Source organism: Natator depressus, chromosome 1 (genome assembly GCF_965152275.1).
Source record: "Natator depressus isolate rNatDep1 chromosome 1, rNatDep2.hap1, whole genome shotgun sequence".
In the NCBI taxonomy this organism is placed as follows: Eukaryota; Metazoa; Chordata; order Testudines; family Cheloniidae; genus Natator; species Natator depressus.
The window spans coordinates 183,436,806-183,456,410 of NC_134234.1; the positions used below are offsets into that span (position 1 = coordinate 183,436,806).

The 19,605-nt window shown below is 49.0% G+C and overlaps 1 protein-coding gene across 1 annotated transcript in view; it reads right to left on the reverse strand.

Annotated features, from left to right (window-relative positions):
• Positions 1-241: 241 nt before the first annotated feature.
• CD101 (CD101 molecule) overlaps positions 242-19,605 on the reverse strand; it is a 29,555-nt gene continuing 10,191 nt past the window's right edge. The window contains exons 5-9 of the mRNA XM_074946892.1: positions 18,376-18,756; positions 16,261-16,677; positions 5,225-5,638; positions 4,232-4,624; positions 242-1,575 (exon numbers count right to left, since the gene is read on the reverse strand). Coding sequence (XP_074802993.1) covers positions 1,307-1,575; positions 4,232-4,624; positions 5,225-5,638; positions 16,261-16,677; positions 18,376-18,756 — 1,874 coding nt within the window. The 3' untranslated portion in view covers positions 242-1,306. The remainder of the gene's footprint in view (positions 1,576-4,231; positions 4,625-5,224; positions 5,639-16,260; positions 16,678-18,375; positions 18,757-19,605) is intronic.

Genomic DNA, 19,605 nt, shown 5'->3' on the forward strand with positions numbered 1-19,605 from the left:
AAGTGATTATATGAGTGACACAGAGCTAGCCTGGCAGCTGCGGTTTCTTTCTGTGATCCCCAGCTCCATATAACTCCCTTGCTGGGACAATAAGACCTTTTCTTGGACACCTTTCCAAGGCGCTGGGTGTTTTCCACATGGACATCTTTTCAGTCTCAGCCAGCCCTCACCTAATATAGAGCCTATCAGCTCTGTTCCGGGCCAGAGCTGGTACAACTGGAGTTTTAATTAGCAGATGGGGCAGGGCACTCAGGTCATTTTGCACTGAGTGGCTAGCGGAAAGAGGGGTATTCATAGCATGCATTGGACAGAGGTGTTCCAGTGGGTGAGGTGGGATGGGATGGGAAATAGAGGGGATTTTTACATTTATGTTTTTGGAGTGAATTTAATGCTGGTGAAATACACTAGATGGACAGCGTTGGAGAGTGAAGGCCTCTACTTACGCACTGCAGAGGCCCAGCAATAGGAGCGACTCTAGATTTCCCCCCTACACACACACACACTGTTCTGCCACTGTGCCTCCCTCCTGCCCTGAAGGGACCACTCTCTGAAAGGGGAGGGGAGTCCAGGCTCCAGGGCCCACTCCGATACGATTGCCAACAAGGAAGCCAACTGGTGGCAGCTAGAGCTGTGATTATTGATGCGAGGACTCCTTTCCCCTGAGAACTGGATTAAGACCCACCAACTCATCTCTCATAGACCATTCAAGCGTAAGTAGTTGGTAATGACTTTTGGCCCCTAGCCACTGACCACTGCACTAGAGCCAGCCAACGTAAGATGAAAGTTGGTCTGGTGGCTAAGGCACTGGACTAGGACTTGGGAGATGTGAGTTCAGGTCGCAGCTCTACTACAGCCCTCCTGTTGGACCTTGGTCAAGTCCCTTAGGCTGAGATTTTCAAAGTCGAATCTCGAATTTAGATGCCTTATTCCCATTAAAGTTAACAGGAATTAGATGTCCAAGTCCCTTTGAAATCTCAGCCTTGGTCGCTCACTGTCTCAAGGCTCCATCTGTAAAATGGGCATCGTACCTTCCTTTTTCACAGGGCTTTTGTAAGGATAAATTGATTAATATTATGAAGGCCACAGAAACTACCATTATGGGAGGAGAGTCACATAAGCACCTATGCAAGTAGAGAGGCAAGAAAGCTCCAGTCCCAATTACCTTAGCCATCCAATCTGTCTCCTATCACTTTCTTACTTTGCTACATTAAGGTGACTGAAGGAAAATGCAAATTTTCAAAGTTCAGAGCATATGATGCTGAACAGCAGCACACAGTCCCTTTCCCCCTGCATGCCACCTGAGCATTCAATCCATTTTTTCCTCCTTCAGATTATTCATCTCTTCCTCCAGATTACTATGGTCAGAATAAGTGGGCTCAACATCTCCAGCCCCTTTCAAATCCACCCACAGCTCTTTTCCTTTCCTTTGATAGATCGATTCCTTGTGGGTCTGCCTGTTCTTGAAATACAAGTAGAGGAAAGCAGCTATCAGGCCAAGGAACAGAATCAGGGGGTAGATTAGGATGAAGTGGAGCAGTGACGGAGACGAACAGACCCTGGAAGAAATTGTTGACTCTGCAAAAAACAGAAAACAATTGAACACAGCAGCTAATTGTACTTACTCCTCCTGCTGTTCAATATTCACAGCACTAATGGGGGATTATAGCTAACAGCCCAGTGGTTATGGCACTCACCTGGGATGCACAAGACATGGGAGAACTACATTCATGTCCATGTTTTTCCTTATTCAGAGCAGGGGCTTGAATGTAGGTCTCCCACATCCCAGCTCAACCAATTGTGTGAGTCTCTCTTTCCCTCCCACACCCTTCACAATAAACTTTCAGGTTTGGCAAATCAGCAGTTTCCAACGATCTGCATAACACAGGCCACAGAAACATCATCTCTGGCCTGCTTTAGCACAGACGGTCAGAATGGTCCCTTTGGTGTATTCCTGGTATCTTTCTTTGTTTCCTTTAGTTTTCCCCTTTATCCCATAAACACCCAGGCATGCTGCTATAGGGTTGTTCATGAGTTTGGGGCTGTACATGTTGGTTTTTTGATCTAGGATTGTTCAGGAAGTGACTAGCCTGGAAGCCAATGTGGTCTAGAGAGTTAGGCAGGACCTAGGAGTCAAGCAACCTGATGCCTAGTCTTGGTGCTGACACTGACTTTCTGTGTTTCACTGGGAAAGTCACTTCATCACTCTGAGGCTCAATTCTCCCATCTGTAAAATGGGAGGAATTTACCCTACCCCATAAAAGTAAAAGTACTATATAAGAATTCTTCAGGCCAGGGAGTGTTAGCAGAGGGTCGAGAATTTAAGATATCATTCCTCTAGATCACAAATCCTGTGGGATGCATCCTCACCAGGACACACACATTTTTCGAGTGAGTGGCACTTCCAAGTTTGTGTGCTTCGCTGTGAAAAATATCCAGTCTCCTGGCATTTTACGGAAATCAAAACACTGAGGATGCAAAACTACTTGGCAAAAATATATATGCAAATTCCATGGGAAATTTTCAGCAATTACTATTTCACTGAGCAACAACAACGAGGGTTAATAAATAATCCACACAAAGGAACAGCTAGTGAAAGAAACATCCCAGTACAACAGAAAGCTAGCATCCAGTTACGAGGATGACTGAGATCCTAACCGCAGATGGGTGATGACAAATCTTCAGCACCTCCCTAAACACACTAAATAAGTTTGAAATCTTTGGTTCTGTTTATTCAGTTTCATTGCTGCAGAATCCCTCTGCATTTCCGAATTTTGTCCAGGCCTTCAACACACCCCAGTTTACCCCCCAAAGGAAGGTTGTTCTCATAGTTGGCCCCACTGGAAACAAACAGGACTGGAAGCATCACCAAGAAAGCCTATTCCCAGAGGATTTCCAGGGGCTTTCTGCAATCTCTAGAGATTCGGATGACCACCCAAGAGTTTATCCAAGCTGAATGAAAGCCCTGGTTTTTCTGAGTTTTTCCAAAAAAACTAAGCCTAATGAGAACACAGGTTCAAGCTCCAAGATTCAGGTTAGGACTGTGAGGGCTTGATCTCACAAGGCATTGAGTGCTCGGTCCCAATCCAGCAAAGCACTTAAGCACAAGAATAGTTCTTTGGAAGTCAGTGGGGTTGTTCACATGCTTAAAGCTCAGCATGTGCTTAAGTGTTTTGCTGGATCGGAGTCAGTGCTCAGCACCTTGCAGGCCAAACCCCAAAACCCCCTCCCCTCCAGAGTTTGAGGTACCCAGCTCCTGGGTCTGGCCCACTAGAGAGCTAAGGGACAGCTGTGGGACTGAGTTCGGATCCCCCCTTAGTAAATTCCAAAACATTCCGTTCCGGGGTTTGGTTTGGGCCCCATCTTCACTCCTTCCCCTGCAGGGCTGGAGGCAAGGGAGAGGTTTTGGAAGGACTTAGAAAGTTGCTCATTGGTTACCTGCTGGAAGAATCAGCACAGTGATGTTCCCTGAGTGCCTTACACTCCTCTGATACCAGCCGCGCCCAGGGCTGAACACCCACATCTCCCCATGGCACTGATAGTCCCCGCTGTCAGACGCCTCAGGCCTCAGCAGCGTCAATCTGTACTGCAGCTCCCCAGGCCTCTCAAACCGCAGCCGGTTCCTGACAGTGCTGGTGGTGGCAGGGCCGTACTGAAACACAGAGCTGTGTTTCACACTAAATAACTCTTCTCTGCCTCCCCCGGTCATTCTCCACCAGGTGACGGAGAAGGCGGTGCCGCTGGTGCCGGGCGATCCCAAGATGAAGTTGCAGTCTAGGTGGAGGTCCTCCTGGTTCTCTTGCAGCACAGCTGCTGAGCTTGCAACCTGCACCTGCAGGTCATCAGCTATCACCACAAGGAGAGAGAAGAGAGGCTTCAGGGAACTGGGTGGTTGTTGAACAAAAGCATCGTGAGGTATATTTTCTGCTGGCAGGCACTCCTCCCTTCTTTTCTATTCCCTGCATGCCAACCAGCAGCACTCCATGCACTTCTGGCCCTCCCTCCCCCACACAGCTCTGCCTCCCTTCCCTGCAGCAGGCTATTCCTGCAACTGACAGCGCAGCTGAACCCTAACTTGCAGTCATCTCTGCTATTCCAGCTGTGCTCCCCTTTCCAGACCCTGCAGTGCCCCTCGACCCTGGCTGCATGGGAACATTGCAGAGACACAGCAGATGTTTGCTGGAGATGGGCAACGTCATATGCAGGGGAACTGGGAATGGCCCGGGAGCGTTACCTGGAGGCAGCGCAGTGAGCCTCGTGTACCCCGACACTTCTGACGCCCGTTGAACCCAAGTGCCACTGCTGTCCTGCTGCCACTCCTGCACCTGGCAGCAGTACAGCCCTGCGTCGCCCGGCTCCACACTCCGCAGTATCAGGCTGAAGTCACCGAAGGATGGGCGGCGAAGGTGCAGCCTCCCCACCATCTTCTCCTCAGCATACTCCACCATGCCGTTGGTGTGCACTTTCACCAGGGTTTTCATCCCAGAGTGCTCCAAACCATGGAACCAGATGGCAGAGAAGAGAGAGGCTGGTTGGGAAGGGCCCTGCAGGAGGCAGCTCATGGTCACGTCCTCGTTCTCAGTGGCTGTGATGTTGTGGTTTGTTTTTTCAACATGGAGTTTGTTTTCTGGTGTGGGAGGCAAGTGGAAGAGGCCTTCATTTAGGGACTGTGTTCCACAGCACAAAGAGACACACACAGGCTTGTTCGAGGCTGATCTGACTCTCCATACAGTATGTGTGTGGGGGGGTGGGAGGGCAGGGGGTCAGTGTGGATGGCCTGTTAAAGGGCCCCTGTTTAAGAACTGGAATCACATTCTTTTCAGGGTTGATGGGAAGTCATGTGACTGGCTCCTGTGTGAAGCGCTCGGGGCTCCTTCTACCGCAAGTCCTAACTCCCACCCTTACAGCGCAGTCAGGGCTCTAGCCCCTGCCTCCACAGCCCCACCGGCTCACTTGGGCAGGTGACCCCCGCACCACAGTATTCAGAGGCTTCCTAATCACTCACTCAGGGCTCCGGGCTGCAGGACGCGCCAGGCCAGGGAGAGGACAAGATGGGGGTTGGAAGAAGCAATCCCTAAGGGACCATTCCAGCCTGCATAATTGATCAAGGAAGGCCTTCCACCACAGCTGTGTCTAGCATGAGCTCAGTGCAGCTGGAGATCCAGCCTTTGCTTCTTACGGACATCCATGCTGTGATAAAGGATCCCTTCTAGGACAGCATAGTTACCTGAAACCTTGAACTCCAGCATGGTCTTTCCTGATTCCTTCTTTCCAAGTTTGTACCAGCCACGGTCTGGTGACCACAGCCACTCCTCTACCAGGCAGTAGTACCTGCCACGGTCACCATGATTCACAGACAGAATACGCAGCCAGAACAGGTTGCTGGAGACCCTCTCACTGTGGAATTTCGATTTCTGTATAGCAGAGCTGAACTCTGCCCCGTAGTCCAGGATATTGCTATAGTTGGCCCTCACGATTTGCAGTGGGGCAGCATCAGCTGGAGAAGGCGGTAAGAAGTACCAGGTAATGGCTAACTGAGAATCCCCCTGGGTCAGTGATGTGACTCTGCATTCGATTTCTGTGTCTGCGCCACCAGAGATCTCCAGGGATCTATCTTCTGTGTTTACTCTTAGCTTGCTCTCTAAATCAACAGGAAAAAAAAAAAAGAAGAATTTACTATGGTAGCTACCAGTACTAGACCACCAGCAGGAAAGGGATAGATTTCTTGAAATGATGGCTTACGAAGCCTTAGGAGAAGAGAAGCTGGAGGGAACAAGTCTGAAATTACACATAAAAGGCTCTGTTCAGGTGTTAGAAACCCCGCATTCTGAAGGATGCCCGGCCCCAATTTCAATCTCCTTTCTTTTAGGAGTCCTTGCAATATTTCGGTAATTAAAAAAAAAAATCTTTGGACATGTTTTTCCTTTGCAGAGCCCCCATGAGCAATCCTACAATAACAAGATGTGTGTCCAACTCAGCCTTCACAAGCAACCCTACAAGAACAAGCCTGCGCACACACGTTCAAGCACTCAGGAGCAATCCTACAGCAAACCAATCTGCACAGACCTACCCATCCGACCACCAGGGCTAAAGGAATGCACCAGTGAGAATCACAGAGTCAGAGATAGAAGAACTCCATGGTCACTGTCAAAGGACTTGCCTGACTTGCAGCACCTCCTGCTGGCCAAGTGTGGCTCCGCAGCACCCTGCCTCTGTTCTTTCAGACCAGATCAGTCAGTTATCCAGACCACAGGAGTTCAAACATATACCATCTTTGTGGGGGCTAGTTTATTAACTCATTCTACAGAGGGTAACTTCTTTAGTTGCTGAAGTTCACAGCCACTCTGGGCCCATGAGTCCTGGGGCCAGTTTTCTTCCCTGCTCAGGAGGCTCTCACCCTCTTCCCAGAGCTGGCTTATACTTCAGACTCTCTCTCTCCTTAAGACAGGAGCTAGAGTTATAATTTAGGCCAGCTGTAGCACCACAGCCAGCTTCCCCTCCAGCTGGCCCTTCCCCCAGTCAGTCCCTTCCCCCGCAGGCTAGGAGAGTTCAGCAGGCACTACCTTCTGCCCCTGGTAGAAACCGAACATATACAATCCTCTTCCCAGAGCGCGTCCCAGTTCACTGGGAAAGCACAGAGCCCTGCCTCGCCCACTCTGTAAGGCTCCTGGTCCTAGGCCCTTAAAAAAATGACAGCCTGGGTTTTCCCCAAGCCTTAACTATTGTCCCGGGACCATTTTCCTTCTCCCAACAGCTAGCTCTGTAGAGTGGATGAAGACCTAGGGAAGGCAAAGTCCCAGAACTTAAGGGTCACACCACTGAAGAGGTGTTGACTGACCACTACAGGCCCTACTACCCTTAAGGGGACGGTCACCCTGTTACAGTCACCCAGCCAACTCCCTGCCCAGGCAGGATTGTTCCTTTCCAGGCATATTTCCCATACTTTAATAACGCCAATACAGTTTAGTTTTAAATTTTCTCAAGCGACGGGGCTTCCAGTCCTTCCCTTGGGAGACTGTTCTGCTATCTCACTGTCTGAAAATTTCCCCAGCCAGTTAATCCCATTACTTCTAGTCAGACCCCTGTGTACCATCCCAAACAATTCATCTGCCTTCTTGAGGTTTACTCCCTTCACACAGCAGTAGGTGGGCCCTCCAAGCAGCATTACTGGCATGGGATTGATGCACGAGCTGATAATGGAGGGGGACAAACCGGGAATGAAGATCCCACTGGTGCCAGTCCTCTTCGGTGAAGCAATGGGGCAGGGAGGAGAAGATGAATTAACACAAAAGTGCAGCTTTGGAAAATGAACAATGAGGGCCTTTCATCTCAGACAAACTAAAGAGTCTGTGTGGGTTTCACTAACACTTCCTGCCTCATCTGTCTGCCTTGGTTAATAACTAGAAATGTGGTAATGTGTTTCTGAATGTCCCTAGTCATTATACCTGGTAATTGTTCAATTAAGTACTGAATGGCTCTAGTGCCAACAAAAGAAACATCCTAATCCCTCTTCAATTCTGCAACCATCTCCCACTGGAATGATACTGAGGTGTATCCTGCTAATGCAGTCTCTGTTTATGGGGCTTAGTTCCGATTGCATCACCTGTTGCTAAATCGATTGGGAAAGCAATAAAAAGCATGTGAATATGCAGGTCTCTCACGTAATCCTCCCATCCCCCATGCATACATATCCCACATCCTGCTTTCTAAAGGCCCGTTTATTTTAGATGGAGAGACTAGCCACAAAGCAGGGAGATCACGTCTTTGGGGACTTTCCTCCTTCTCTTCTTTCCCTTTTCAGGCTCTCGTTCACCCTCTTAGACAGCAGGTGCTGAGGATATAGAAAAACTATCCCATCCCAGAAGCTGCAGGGCTGGATGGGTTGGACTGGGGAGTTGTTGCCTTAGAGTTGGGATCTGATCATCATTTTGGGGTGGGATTGAGGAGCTGGCAAGGGAGAATCTTTTGTCCATATAGATGGTTCCTGCATCCTGTCCTAGAGGCCCCCCCTTATGCATTCAACTGGGACACTATTCTCTTTGCTGGCCACCATGGCAGAGAGAACTGAATGGCATTGCCATATACTGAACATACAGAGGACTGGGGAGGATAGAAATTAGCTCTGGGGTCTTTAATCCCAGCTATGATGGTCAGTGGGATCTCAGGAGAGGCAGAAGAAATTGCCTGTGAAGATGTAGATGAGGTGCATGGCATTCAACATCCTGCCACCCTGGGAACAGGACAATTTTACAAACACACATGCACGCACTTCAGTGAGAGTCAGGAACGGTTGCATCAAGGAACTATTAATTCACGAGGTAAGAATTATGGCTCTGATCCTGTGAGGTACTGTGTCCCCTCAGCTCCCACTGATGTTACTGGGAGATGTGGGAGCTTGGCACCTTCCCCTATTCCTCAGGAGCAAGGCTTTTTGCCTCCTCCCTTCCTTCCCCACTGCCCTGAAGGCTCCTCTAACATCCCTCTCTACATCTGGTGTCCCCCACAGCCTATCTTCTCCCTAGAGGTCCCTCCCTATTCAGAGCCCCCCCACATTTCCTCTTTCCTTTGGGTATCCCCTCAGCACCCCTATTCCTTCTCAGAACCTATGGACATTCCTTGTCTCCAGAGGGCCCCTCACGTATGCCAGCACCTCATGTTTCCCCTTCTCCTCTTCCTTCCCTCCGAGAGTTCCTCTGCACGTCTGCCAGTGCCCCCAAGAGCCTCACATTCCCCCCAGCCCCACTGTGTGCCTCCCCCTTCTTAAACCTAGGTGTTACAGCCCCTCAATTCTCCGGCCAAAGAGGAGTGTCTCCCTTCAGAGCTCATCGTTGCCGCTCCTCGACTCAGATAGCCTCCCTAACCCCTCTTGAGGCTTGAGTGGTGCCTCTGCCTCCCTCTCACATCTGCTAGCCAAGTCTCTCTCGCCTTTATCCCTGTGTTCCTTTCCCTATTCAATGCATCTGCGTCCTCCCTTTCCCCCCCAACTCTATGTCTTACTCTCTATTTCTCACTCTCCCTACCCCCCCGCATCTCAAATCCCACTGGAGACATTAGCACATGTCGCTCTCAAATTGAAAACGCAATACACGGGGATCAGCCTCATAAATGTTTCAGGCAGGTGGAAAAGGCACGTTCCGCAGCCCGACTCTTTGCAGGCTGCTGCATCAGAGTGAGAACAGCAGCGAGGATTTGGGTCCTACTGTGACAAGAGTCACAAAGGGGCGATGGAAAGAAAAAAGACAGCTGCTTTAAATGGGGTGGCAGGATGCTTTGCTGCTCTGTATTTCCCAGCAGATGACATCTGTGCTTTGAAGCTGGGCTGTGAACGCAGGGACGGTTCTAGGGGCAGGCAAGCAGGGCAGCTTCTCTGGGGGCACTGACTTCCAGGGGGGTGCCACACCACTAGCCTTCCTCCCACCCCGCATTTTTTGCTCCACTCCGGCTGGCTGACCATTTTAACTCTGATTTTTTTGGCTCGACTGCTGAGGGGGAGGATTGCAGGGAGAGGAAAGAGGCATAGTTGCCAAAAAACATTTTCCACCCTGGCCAGCACAATAGCTAGGGCTGCTCCTGTGTGAATGCACAGAATGGCTAGGAAGCAAAGAGGAGCAAATGCATTTCTGTCTCAAGGGTCACCCACTTCAGTCATCTGTCCTGCTGCCATGCACCCCTCTGACTGTTCCCTATCAGATCCCATGGGCTAAGCAGAGCTGAGCATGGGCAGGACTCGGATTTGACTTCATTTGTTTATTTCTCCATCCTTAAAATGGCACCCATCAGAGCCAGCTCTGGGTATTTGCACAAATCTAATGCAGCATAGATTAACTCTTCATAACCTAAAACGGATTCAACCCCAGAACCTAACTGCTAAATATAACTGAAATGTCACTTGCCCCCAGCCCAGATCCGGAAGTCTTATTCTGTGCCCTGAAGGCCAACGCAGACTCTGCCACCGTCTGACTAAAAGTGGAAGGAAATTCCAGGGTTAAGAGGCATCCACTGAGAATACCTTGCCAGCAGGCTTTTAAATCTAGACTTGAGCACCAGCGGATCTCAGCTCTTATGGCAGAGCAGAGGGAAGGTGTTGCTTCCTCAGGAAGCTAGGACCCAAACCATAGGGCTTTCAAAATTATGCCACCGTCAATGGCATGAGAACACCTGCATATCAGAGGAAGTGGTGTGATGGCTTAATAGAGGGTGCTGTTCAATACTGAGCTAATCGCCTTAATCTCAGAGGAATAGTGAGCCATTTCTTAGATGAGACAAAGGCAAAGGCCGTGATATCACTTGTGGTCATTAAAGATACTAGGCTTCCTTATTAGAATAGGGCTATGAATTCCAGACTCCTAGCCTATTTATACAATCACATTCTGATTCCATTTATTTCCACCCCACTTTCAAAGGGTTACACTATTCTTCTTCATTTCTTTTCCTGAAAGGCTGTGACTTTTGTATCCTGCTGGTCACTGTGTCGTGTCCCCTTCTGTGTCTGATCCACAGAAGATACCATTCTCAGCTCGAGAGACAGGCTTTTTAGCTCAAAGTCCCTGGTTCAATCCCCTGCGATGGCCACCATAGCTGTGGTCTCATAAGAGTAGGCTCATCATCTGAGATTCAAACTCCTTGTGGGCTTCAGACATTTGGAATAATCTTCCTCTAGATGGCAGCCTTGAGCATGGTAAAACAGCTGCCTGTGACCCACACCAGAGTGGATGCTATTGCAGTAGTGGCAAATTGATTGTTGAATACAATTTGCAACGCACTCTGAGTCCTTTGGAGACAAAGAGCTATAGCAGGGTCAATAATCTGAACTGAAAGAAGGGAAAAGATGGATCACACTGTAACACAGATTCAGGCTAACCTGCATGGTGGCCTCAATCATTGAACATCAGGGTTGGAAGGGACCTCAGGAGGTCATCTAGTCCAACCCTCTGCTCAGAGCAGATCAATCCCCAACTAAATCATCCCAGCCTGGGCTTTATTAAGCCTAACCTTAAAAAACCTCAAAGGAAGGAGATTCCACCACCTCCCTAGGTAACGCATTCCAGTGCTTCACAACCCTCCTAGTGAAAAAGTTTTTCCTAATATCCAACCTAAACCTCCCCCACTGCAACTTGAGACCATTGGTTCTTCTGTCATCTGCTACCACTGAGAACAGTCTAGATCCATCCTCTTTGGAACCCCCTTTCAGGTAGTTGAAAGCAGCTATCAAATCCCCCCTCATTCTTCTCTTCTGCAGACTAAACAATCCCAGTTCCCTCAGCATCTCCTCATAAGTCATGTGTTCCAGTCCCCTAATCATTTTTGTTGCCCTCTGCTGGATGCTTTCCACATCCTTCTTGCAGTGTGGGGCCCAAAACCGGACACTGTACTCCAGATGAGGCCTCACTAATGTCAAATAGAGGGGAACGATCACGTCCCTCAATCTGCTGGCAATGCCTCTACTTATACTTAGCCTTCTTGGCAACAAGGGCACACTGTTGACTCATATCCAGCTTCTTGTCCACTGTAACCCCTAGGTCCTTTTCTGCAGAACTGCTGCCTAGCCATTCGGTCCCTCGTCTGTAGCACTGCATGGGATTCTTCCGTCCTAAGTGCAGGACTCTGCACTTGGCTTTGTTGAACCTCATCAAATTTCTTTTGGCTTAATCCTCTAATTTGTCTTGGTCCCTCTGTATCCGATCCCTAACCTCAAGTGTATCTACCACTCCTCCCATTTTAGTGTCATCTGCAAACTTGCCGAGGGTGCAGTCCACGCCATCCTCCAGATCATTAATGAAGATATTAAACAAAACCGGCCCCAGGACCGACCCTTGGGGCACTCCGCTTGATACCAGCTGCCAACTAGACAAGGAGTCATTGATCACTACCCGTTGAGCCCGATGATCTAGGCAGCTTTCTATCCACCATTCATCCAGCACATACTTCTTTAACTTGCTGGCAAGAATACTGTGGGAGACCATATCAAAAGCTTTGCTAAAGTCAAGGAATAACACATCCACTGCTTTCCCCTCATCCACAGAGCCAGTTATCGCGTCATAGAAGGCAATTAGATTTGTCTGGCATGCCTTTCCTTTGGTGAATCCATGCTGACTGTTCCTGATCACTTTCCTCTCCTCTAAGTGCTTCAGAATTGATTCCTTGAGGACCTGCTCCATGATTTTTCCAGGGACTGAGGTGAGGCTGACTGGCCTGTAGTTCCCCGGATCCTCCTCCTTCCCTTTTTTAAAGATGGACACTACATTAGCCTTTCCAGTCGCCCAGGACCTCCCCCGATCTCCGTGAGTTTTCAAAGATAATGGCCAATGGCTCTGCAATCACATCCGCCAACTCCTTGAGCACCCTCGGATGCAGCCCATCCGGCCCCATGGGATTCAAGATGAACTCATTGAAAACTGGGACCTTTCCAAAAAAAGTCAGGATGGGTTGTTAATCCTAGCTAGTATTACAGCAGCCTGAGAGGGGGAGGGGACCTCACTTTAATGTGTGTGGCTTGGCAGTCTCCTCCCAGGAAATGTTCCAGAGAAACGGATGGGGGTTCAGCAGAGCTCACACAGGGAATTTGCTCACATAGCCTGCTATTAACAAGGGACACTTGATTCCCATGAGAGGAATTTTTGTTGCAACTCCTCTAAAGATCAACCCCAAGAGGCAGCAGAGTGCTTGCTAAAGCACCCCTTTTGCTTTAAGCTTCTGTCTCTCACCACCACATTACTAAAGTTCAATTACTATAAAAAACACACAGGCCACTTCCCTCTATAGAAAGATGAGAACGCAAAAACAGAACCAATTTCAATTTAATTAACTAAGCAGAATCTCCCATTGACGGTCTCGTTTTTGAACCCTGTCTGCTGACAATGCGCTTTCCGCTCTGACAAGCTGGGGAACAGCTGGAGTATGCAAAAGAACCTACCTGCTCTCTCGCTCTCTCTCAGACAGACAGACAGACAGACAGACACACACACACAGCAGCACCAGAAGGGCATCTCTCGGGGTTCTGGAAGAATCCATTTGGGCAAGAGCTAGAAAGGAGCTTTATCCTTCTCTCCAGTAGAGTGTTAAGGTGCATTATGGGTAGATTTAAACTTCTTCTGAAGCAATGGGTATGGGCAACCCTAGGGAGGTAGGATGCTGAACTATCAGGGCCTAAATTAGATATGGAAGTGATCTGTTGTTTTATAATCTAGCCTCCTCCTGCAAAGGAAGGATGGTTTCTTAGCCTTCGTTTTCTAGGGGATTTTGCCCAGTCTCCGTTTAAAGTGTCCCAAACAATGGGGCTCCCATCTCCCACCTGACAATATTACTTAGCCTAGTAGGTTTCATTGTAAAAGTTTTTCCTGATTTGCAGTCTCCTTCTTCCGTTACTCAGTTTCATTCCGTTATGCCTAGCTTAATTTCCCTTCCCCAAGCCCCTGTACTATCCTCTCTGGTACTCTTGTCCACCAGATAGAATCATAAGCCGATGACTTTCTTACCAAAGCAGTACACAGCTAGCTTTCCAATCAATCCCTCCATCCCCGTGATCATTTTTGTTGTTCTCCGCTCAACTTTAGTATCTTTCCAGTACTGCAGTTTCCAGGAAAGAACACAACATCCTGGGGGCATACAGAGCAAGCCTAGCCTCTTCCTGCTCCATGACCAAGATATGTCTGCATAAGTAACCTACAGCCTTCCACTGGTGTTTTTTGCAGCCATTTTAGATTAAAAAATTTAAGTTTGCTTCACTATCACCCCTTGTTCCCCTTCAGTGTTACTGTTTCCCTGGGTCCTCATGCTCACTGAAAGTCTGTATTCCAGATGCAAACCAAAGAGTAACAATGGCCAAATCCTTGGGGAAAGGAAAGGGGCAGCAATGATGGATGGTGGGAGCAATAATAGCCTCAGTTTGCCAAGCTGGGAATGAGCAACAGGGGATGGATCATTTGGTGATTACTTGTTCTGGTCATCCCCTCTGGGGCACCTGGTATTGGCCACTGTCAGAAGCAGAGCCGTCCCTTGGGTACGGCAAATCAGGGCAACTGCCCCAGGCCCTGCACTTTAGGGGAACCCGCGCTTCAGTAAAATCGTGAGGAGGCAGGCGGGGAGGTGAGGCAGGCGGGTGGGCGAGCGGGGTGGGGAGGTGAGTGGCAGGCAGACAGGCAGGAGGGGGATGAGGAGGCAGGCAGGCGGATAGCGAGGAGGAGAGCAGCAGTCGGGCGCGGGGGAGAGGAGATTGCCAGTGGTCACTGGCAGCCCCGCTACCAGAACCTCCCCCTCCCTCTCAGCACCTACCGCCTGCCACGGATCAGATGTTTTGTGGCATCAGGAGGTGCTGGGGGGAGGGGAGAGGAGCGAGGGCGCAGCGCGCTTGGGGGAGGGGGCGGAACTGGGTGGGAAAGAGGTGGAGCGGAAAGTAGTAGGGTGAGGGTGGGGCCTGGGCGGAGCACCCCACCCCCCTCAGATTAGAAACTCGGCGCCTATGTCCTGGGCCCGGCAGTCCCGTAGGAAGCGCCCTGGTCGGAAGACAGGATACTGAGCTAAATGGACCTTTGGTCTGACCCTATATGGCTGTTCTTGTGTTCTAAGAAGTTATGGACCTATAGGGAATCATGGCAGTCGGGCTGAACAGGAGAGGACATATTAAAATACACTACAGCAAGCCCCTCCACTTATGACCGCAGAAAGCTCAAGATTTCAGTTCATGGGACTGCATTCCCTATAAGCCAAAGGCCAGGTCTACACTAAAAAGTGGGTTGACCCAGCTATGTAGCTTAGGGGTATGAAAAATCTACACCCCTGAGGGACATAATTAAACTGACCCCACCTCCTGTGTAGACAGCGCAAGGTTGATCAAAGACGTCTTCCATCGACCTAGCTGCTGCCTCTCCAGGAGGTGGATTAACTATAGCCAGGGGATAATCCCTCCTGTCCGCACTGAAGCACTGCAGCGGTGCAGCTGCGATGTTGTGTAGCAGTTTAAGTGTAGACACAGCCTTAGGTTAAGTGGAAAAATTAGAAATAGTTCAAGCAAAAAAAGACTGATTTTTCGTGAACAGAACTGGTACTAGGAAATCCCCATGGCAACAGGGACACAGTCCTCGACTTGGGCTTCAATGGCCTAGTGGATCAGGCCTGGACAGTCACCATGTATTCTCAAGGGGCCAGATAATTAGCTGCTGTAAGTTGATGTAGCTCTATCCATTTCGATGGAGTTACACAGACCAGCTGAGGATCTGCACAAGGAATTAAATTCACTAACAACATTCAATGGTCCCATATGGGGAATTTCAGTCTGTGACTCCCTACAAGATACTGGGAGACTCTCGAGAGATAAGACACAGAGTACAGATCCCTATCAAAGTTCTGGTTACTGAGAGAGAATCAGATATACAGTTGCTGTTTAATCCAGGATGTACCATGCCTCAGAGGGATCCTTCCCAGCCACTGGAGTCAGAAGGGTAAAAAGTACAAAACACCCAGATCCACTCAGCTTCTTTTTCACAAGCCATGACACCTTCCAAGTAGGCTATGTTGACCTCTAGTGTATATAGGCTGGTAAGAAGAGAAGAATGTGTTGTGGATACATTGGACAAGTGGAGACTGGAAGGCTCAAGGGACTGGTAGTAGGGAATGGAGCTTTTTACATCCAAGTCACTGGTTCCTGTCCAACCCAAAGCAGTAGTGACCATATGGTAGCCATTCGGGGGCCTAGTATAGATATGTAGCCTAGAAGAAACCTCAGTAGGTCATCTAGTCCAGTCTAAGTATTATCTAGTGAAATGAGGTGTTCATGTTTCAGAATCTCCTCCACTGGCCCCATTTTGTGACAGTGTGAGCAGAGAGGCCAAAGACTGAATAGGCCACGGAATGAACTCTCACTTTGCCCCAGAGGTTAGGTTTAAAGCCCACCAGCAAGGCTGTGTGTGTGTGTGTGTGTGTGTGTGTGTGTGTGTGTGTGTCTCTCTCTCTCTCTCTGTGTGTCCGGGGGGAAGGGTGGGGAGAATCTTCAACAGCCATTCCCCACATTGTACCCATTCTATGGATAACCAGAGGCTTGCATTCACCAGCACTAAGTTCACTTTAACATGTGTAACAGCCACACTGGATGAGGCAGAATTAATACAAGCAGCACCTGCTGCTGTGGCCTTGGTGTATGATCCAGCCCGGAGGAATTCTAGCAGCTTTAGGACCATGGAGACAAAGTAACTGCTAATTACATTTTTGGATTTATGCAAGTCGCACAGAAAGAAGCTGCTCTGGAGGAAAGCATTTGCTGCAGCTCACCTGGTGGATGGACCTTTATCTCCACAACGTTAGACTTCACAGCAGCAGCTGCTGCTATCGCTGGGTGTCGTGCTTGCTGGCAGCTTCTCCTCCAGACCTCCACCTCACACCTGTACCTGCCCGCATCCCGCTCTGTGGCACTGTGGATTAGAAGTTCGGAGGAAGATGCAGATTTTGTGACTCTGGTCTTCCTCTGAAAGTGAGGTTGGGCAGCCCCCCACTCGATGGTGCCACAGGGCATGATTTTGACCAGCTGTTGATAACCATTAGCCTCTGGGATGGTCTCGAATTGCCAAGTTACCGATATTGGCACTTGGGAGATGAGATGGGTAGCAGAGACCTGGCAGAACAGTTCAAAATCCTGAGTAAATTTGACATTTGCTGTTCGGCTTCTCAGTGTGGCTCTCAAATTCAGACCTGTTAACAAGGAAGCACATCATTGGTACTGGATTTGTAAGATTATAACAGAGATTGTACAGTCATTCTCCCTGCTTTTATCCCTTCACATGCAGCACTATCCTCCCCTGCCAGGAGCTGTTCCCACACTGATTGGGTGATTTGGGGTTTAGCTGTTTATTTTACAAGTGAACTTTAGGTTCGTGATACTGGGAAATTAATAGCTCTGTCCTGATCATTACGCAGGAAGCGTTGACCCAGCTTCCCTGCCATTCCACAGCTCTGATAACACACCTTGCTCCTTCCTTACCCCTCAATGCTATTTCAATCTGGGCTGCCCCGCGCTGTCAGTGTGCCTCCGTCATGACACAGAGCGCCCAGGCTATTCTGGATCATACAAACATTGCCAATACAATTCAATCCTGATTAAAGTCATCCATCCCCTGCTCTCCCATTCCTGTGCCCCTCAGTTCTCCGAATGCATCTCACTCCTGACGTGCACCTTGCTATTCCACTCCTGATCCCATGCGCAGCCCTGGCATTGTGCCTAAATCCTGAGCTGCAGCATCTCCTGCTATTCCAGACTCAGGCCTGAGCTACACTTTTATACAGGCAGAGTTGTGTGGATCAGGATGTGAAAAACCACATCCCTTAGTGACAGAGCTACATGGACAAACCCCCAGAGTAGACACAGCTACGTCAACAGAGGAAGGCTCCTGTCAGCACAACTACCGTAATAGGGAGATGGCATTCCTGCACCGGTAGAAAAACTCTGTCAGCATACACTGCATCTACACTAGGGGGCTCTGCCAGCACAGGCTCCTCAAGGTAGATAAAGCCTTGGGTCCCCCATGCAGCTCTGCCAACACCATACTTCAATCCTGCCCTGCAGGACAGTCTGGAATTCCATCACAGCTCTGCTAACAGAAGGGTCTGTTTTTGATTAATGATGGATGCTTCATTTTGCCAAGCACGCTTTCCCCACTGATCATCCGCAGTATTTATTTACATATTTATTTCGTTTTTTAAAATGCAATGGCCCATCCAGTGCTACAGGCACCTAGCCCATACTAGCCTGTAAACTAAAAGTCTAAACTAAACTAGCCCATAAACTAAAAGTCACCATGTGGACAGAAAGAAAGGTGCCTAAATAGATGCACGTCAACCCAGACCCTCCTCAACAGCCAAACGGGAAAAAAGAAAAAGGGGCTTGCCTGGAAAAGTTAACCAAATGAGGCTCTGGGGGGCAAAGAGTGCTCCAAAATCAAGGACCCCCCACCAAGAACTCTTGTAGTACAACTCAGCAAGGCCTTTTGTTCAGTTTCATTTCCATATACCATTGTGGCAATAGATTAATCCCTTCTCGTTTCAAGAAGCTGAGGATCCAAAAGGGTTCCTGCTGAGTAGTAATTCGTATTTACACAGTGCCTGGCATTCAGGGGTCTCAGAGCACATTACCAGTGTTCATTGATAACCTCTCAAAAGAGCTTGCATGGCCGGCAGGCAGGCAGGTTGTATCCCCCCCATTTTACAGGTGGGGAAACCAAGGCACACAACTGTTAAGTGATTTCTCTGCAGTCACATAGTATGTCAATGGCAGAGCTTGGAGCAGAACCCAGGTCTCTTCCTTCGCAGGCCCGTGTTTTAACCAGTAGACCACCCTACCTATGATAGAAGGTCATCCAACTGTAACGTAAGGAAGGGATTCTATCAACTTACTGAGAGGGCTAATGGCTACTGATGTTTCCTGTGCCTGTTTCCAGCTCCTGTCCGTGGACCACTCTGTCACTTCACATTTGTAAGACCCTCCATCATCGGTGGCTGAAGTGTTGTAGATTGCCAGAGTGAACGTGGTGGAGTTCATCTTCTCTAGTCGGAGGTCCCTATTAGTGCTGCGTTCCTGGTAGGAGGGGCCTGGCCTCAGCATGCCATCCTGTTCCATCCCAACTATGTGCTCCGGTTGATCTCCGTTCTTTCGCAGGTGCCACCAATTCACCGAGAGTGGGCTTGTTGCTCCGCTCACCTGACAGTGAAGGATCAAGGTGTCTCCTTCCACTATCTGACTTTCGCCGCTGAGCACAGACACGTGCATGTGGCTTTCTGTGAACAACAACAGCAGCAGTTATCTTTCCAAGCTAGTCAGGAGTATTCTCGTGCCAAGGTAAATCTCAATGTAAAGGGTAGGGGGAGTTGTCCTGATATTTGGAGCCACCTTTTCAGTACCCTGAAGTCCATTTCTTTCTGCCGGCAGCATTCCTGGAGCGGTAGCATTAGGGCATGTGTCAATGAATACACTCAGTTGGCAGAGTCTTGCCTGTTGCATTGAGACAGGCAAATTCCGGGCTCCAGTGTGGACACATCGCGTCAGCTCTTCACAACTGAGCCAGATGCATTTAACTTTCATTTTAAAAGGGTTTTTTTTTTTTAAAGACACAAGAAGAGTTGTGACAAATATATTAAAGAAAACAAATTATTCTCTTCAGGTTCTTGTACTATGCCCATCACCCTGGCATTTGAGCACCTGTGGGTATTAAATAGAACGTATGAGCTGTCACGGCTACAAGAGGCCTGCAGTAAAACACCTACTCCACACGCCAGCTTTTACCTACATGTCACAGTGCGTGTAGCACCCTCTGAGGAGAGAGCAATTGCCTCTGTTTAAAGAGCATGGGTGAACTGGAACAGAAAGTGAGGTGTCCTCTGGAGAAGGAGCTGAGATAATAGGGAAGGACAAGTCGGACCAAGCCATGATGAGGCAAAAGTAGTCAATACTTGCAGACACACCGAAGGATGAAAAGGAGTAAAGGGTGCATCCCAAGCACGACTGGATGGTCAAAGCAAAATCAGTCAGTCAGATACCTCTTTTCACCTAGCACAGTTGCAAAATTCACACAAAAAGAAAAGGAGGACTTGTGGCATCTTAGAGACTAACAAATTTATTTGAGCATA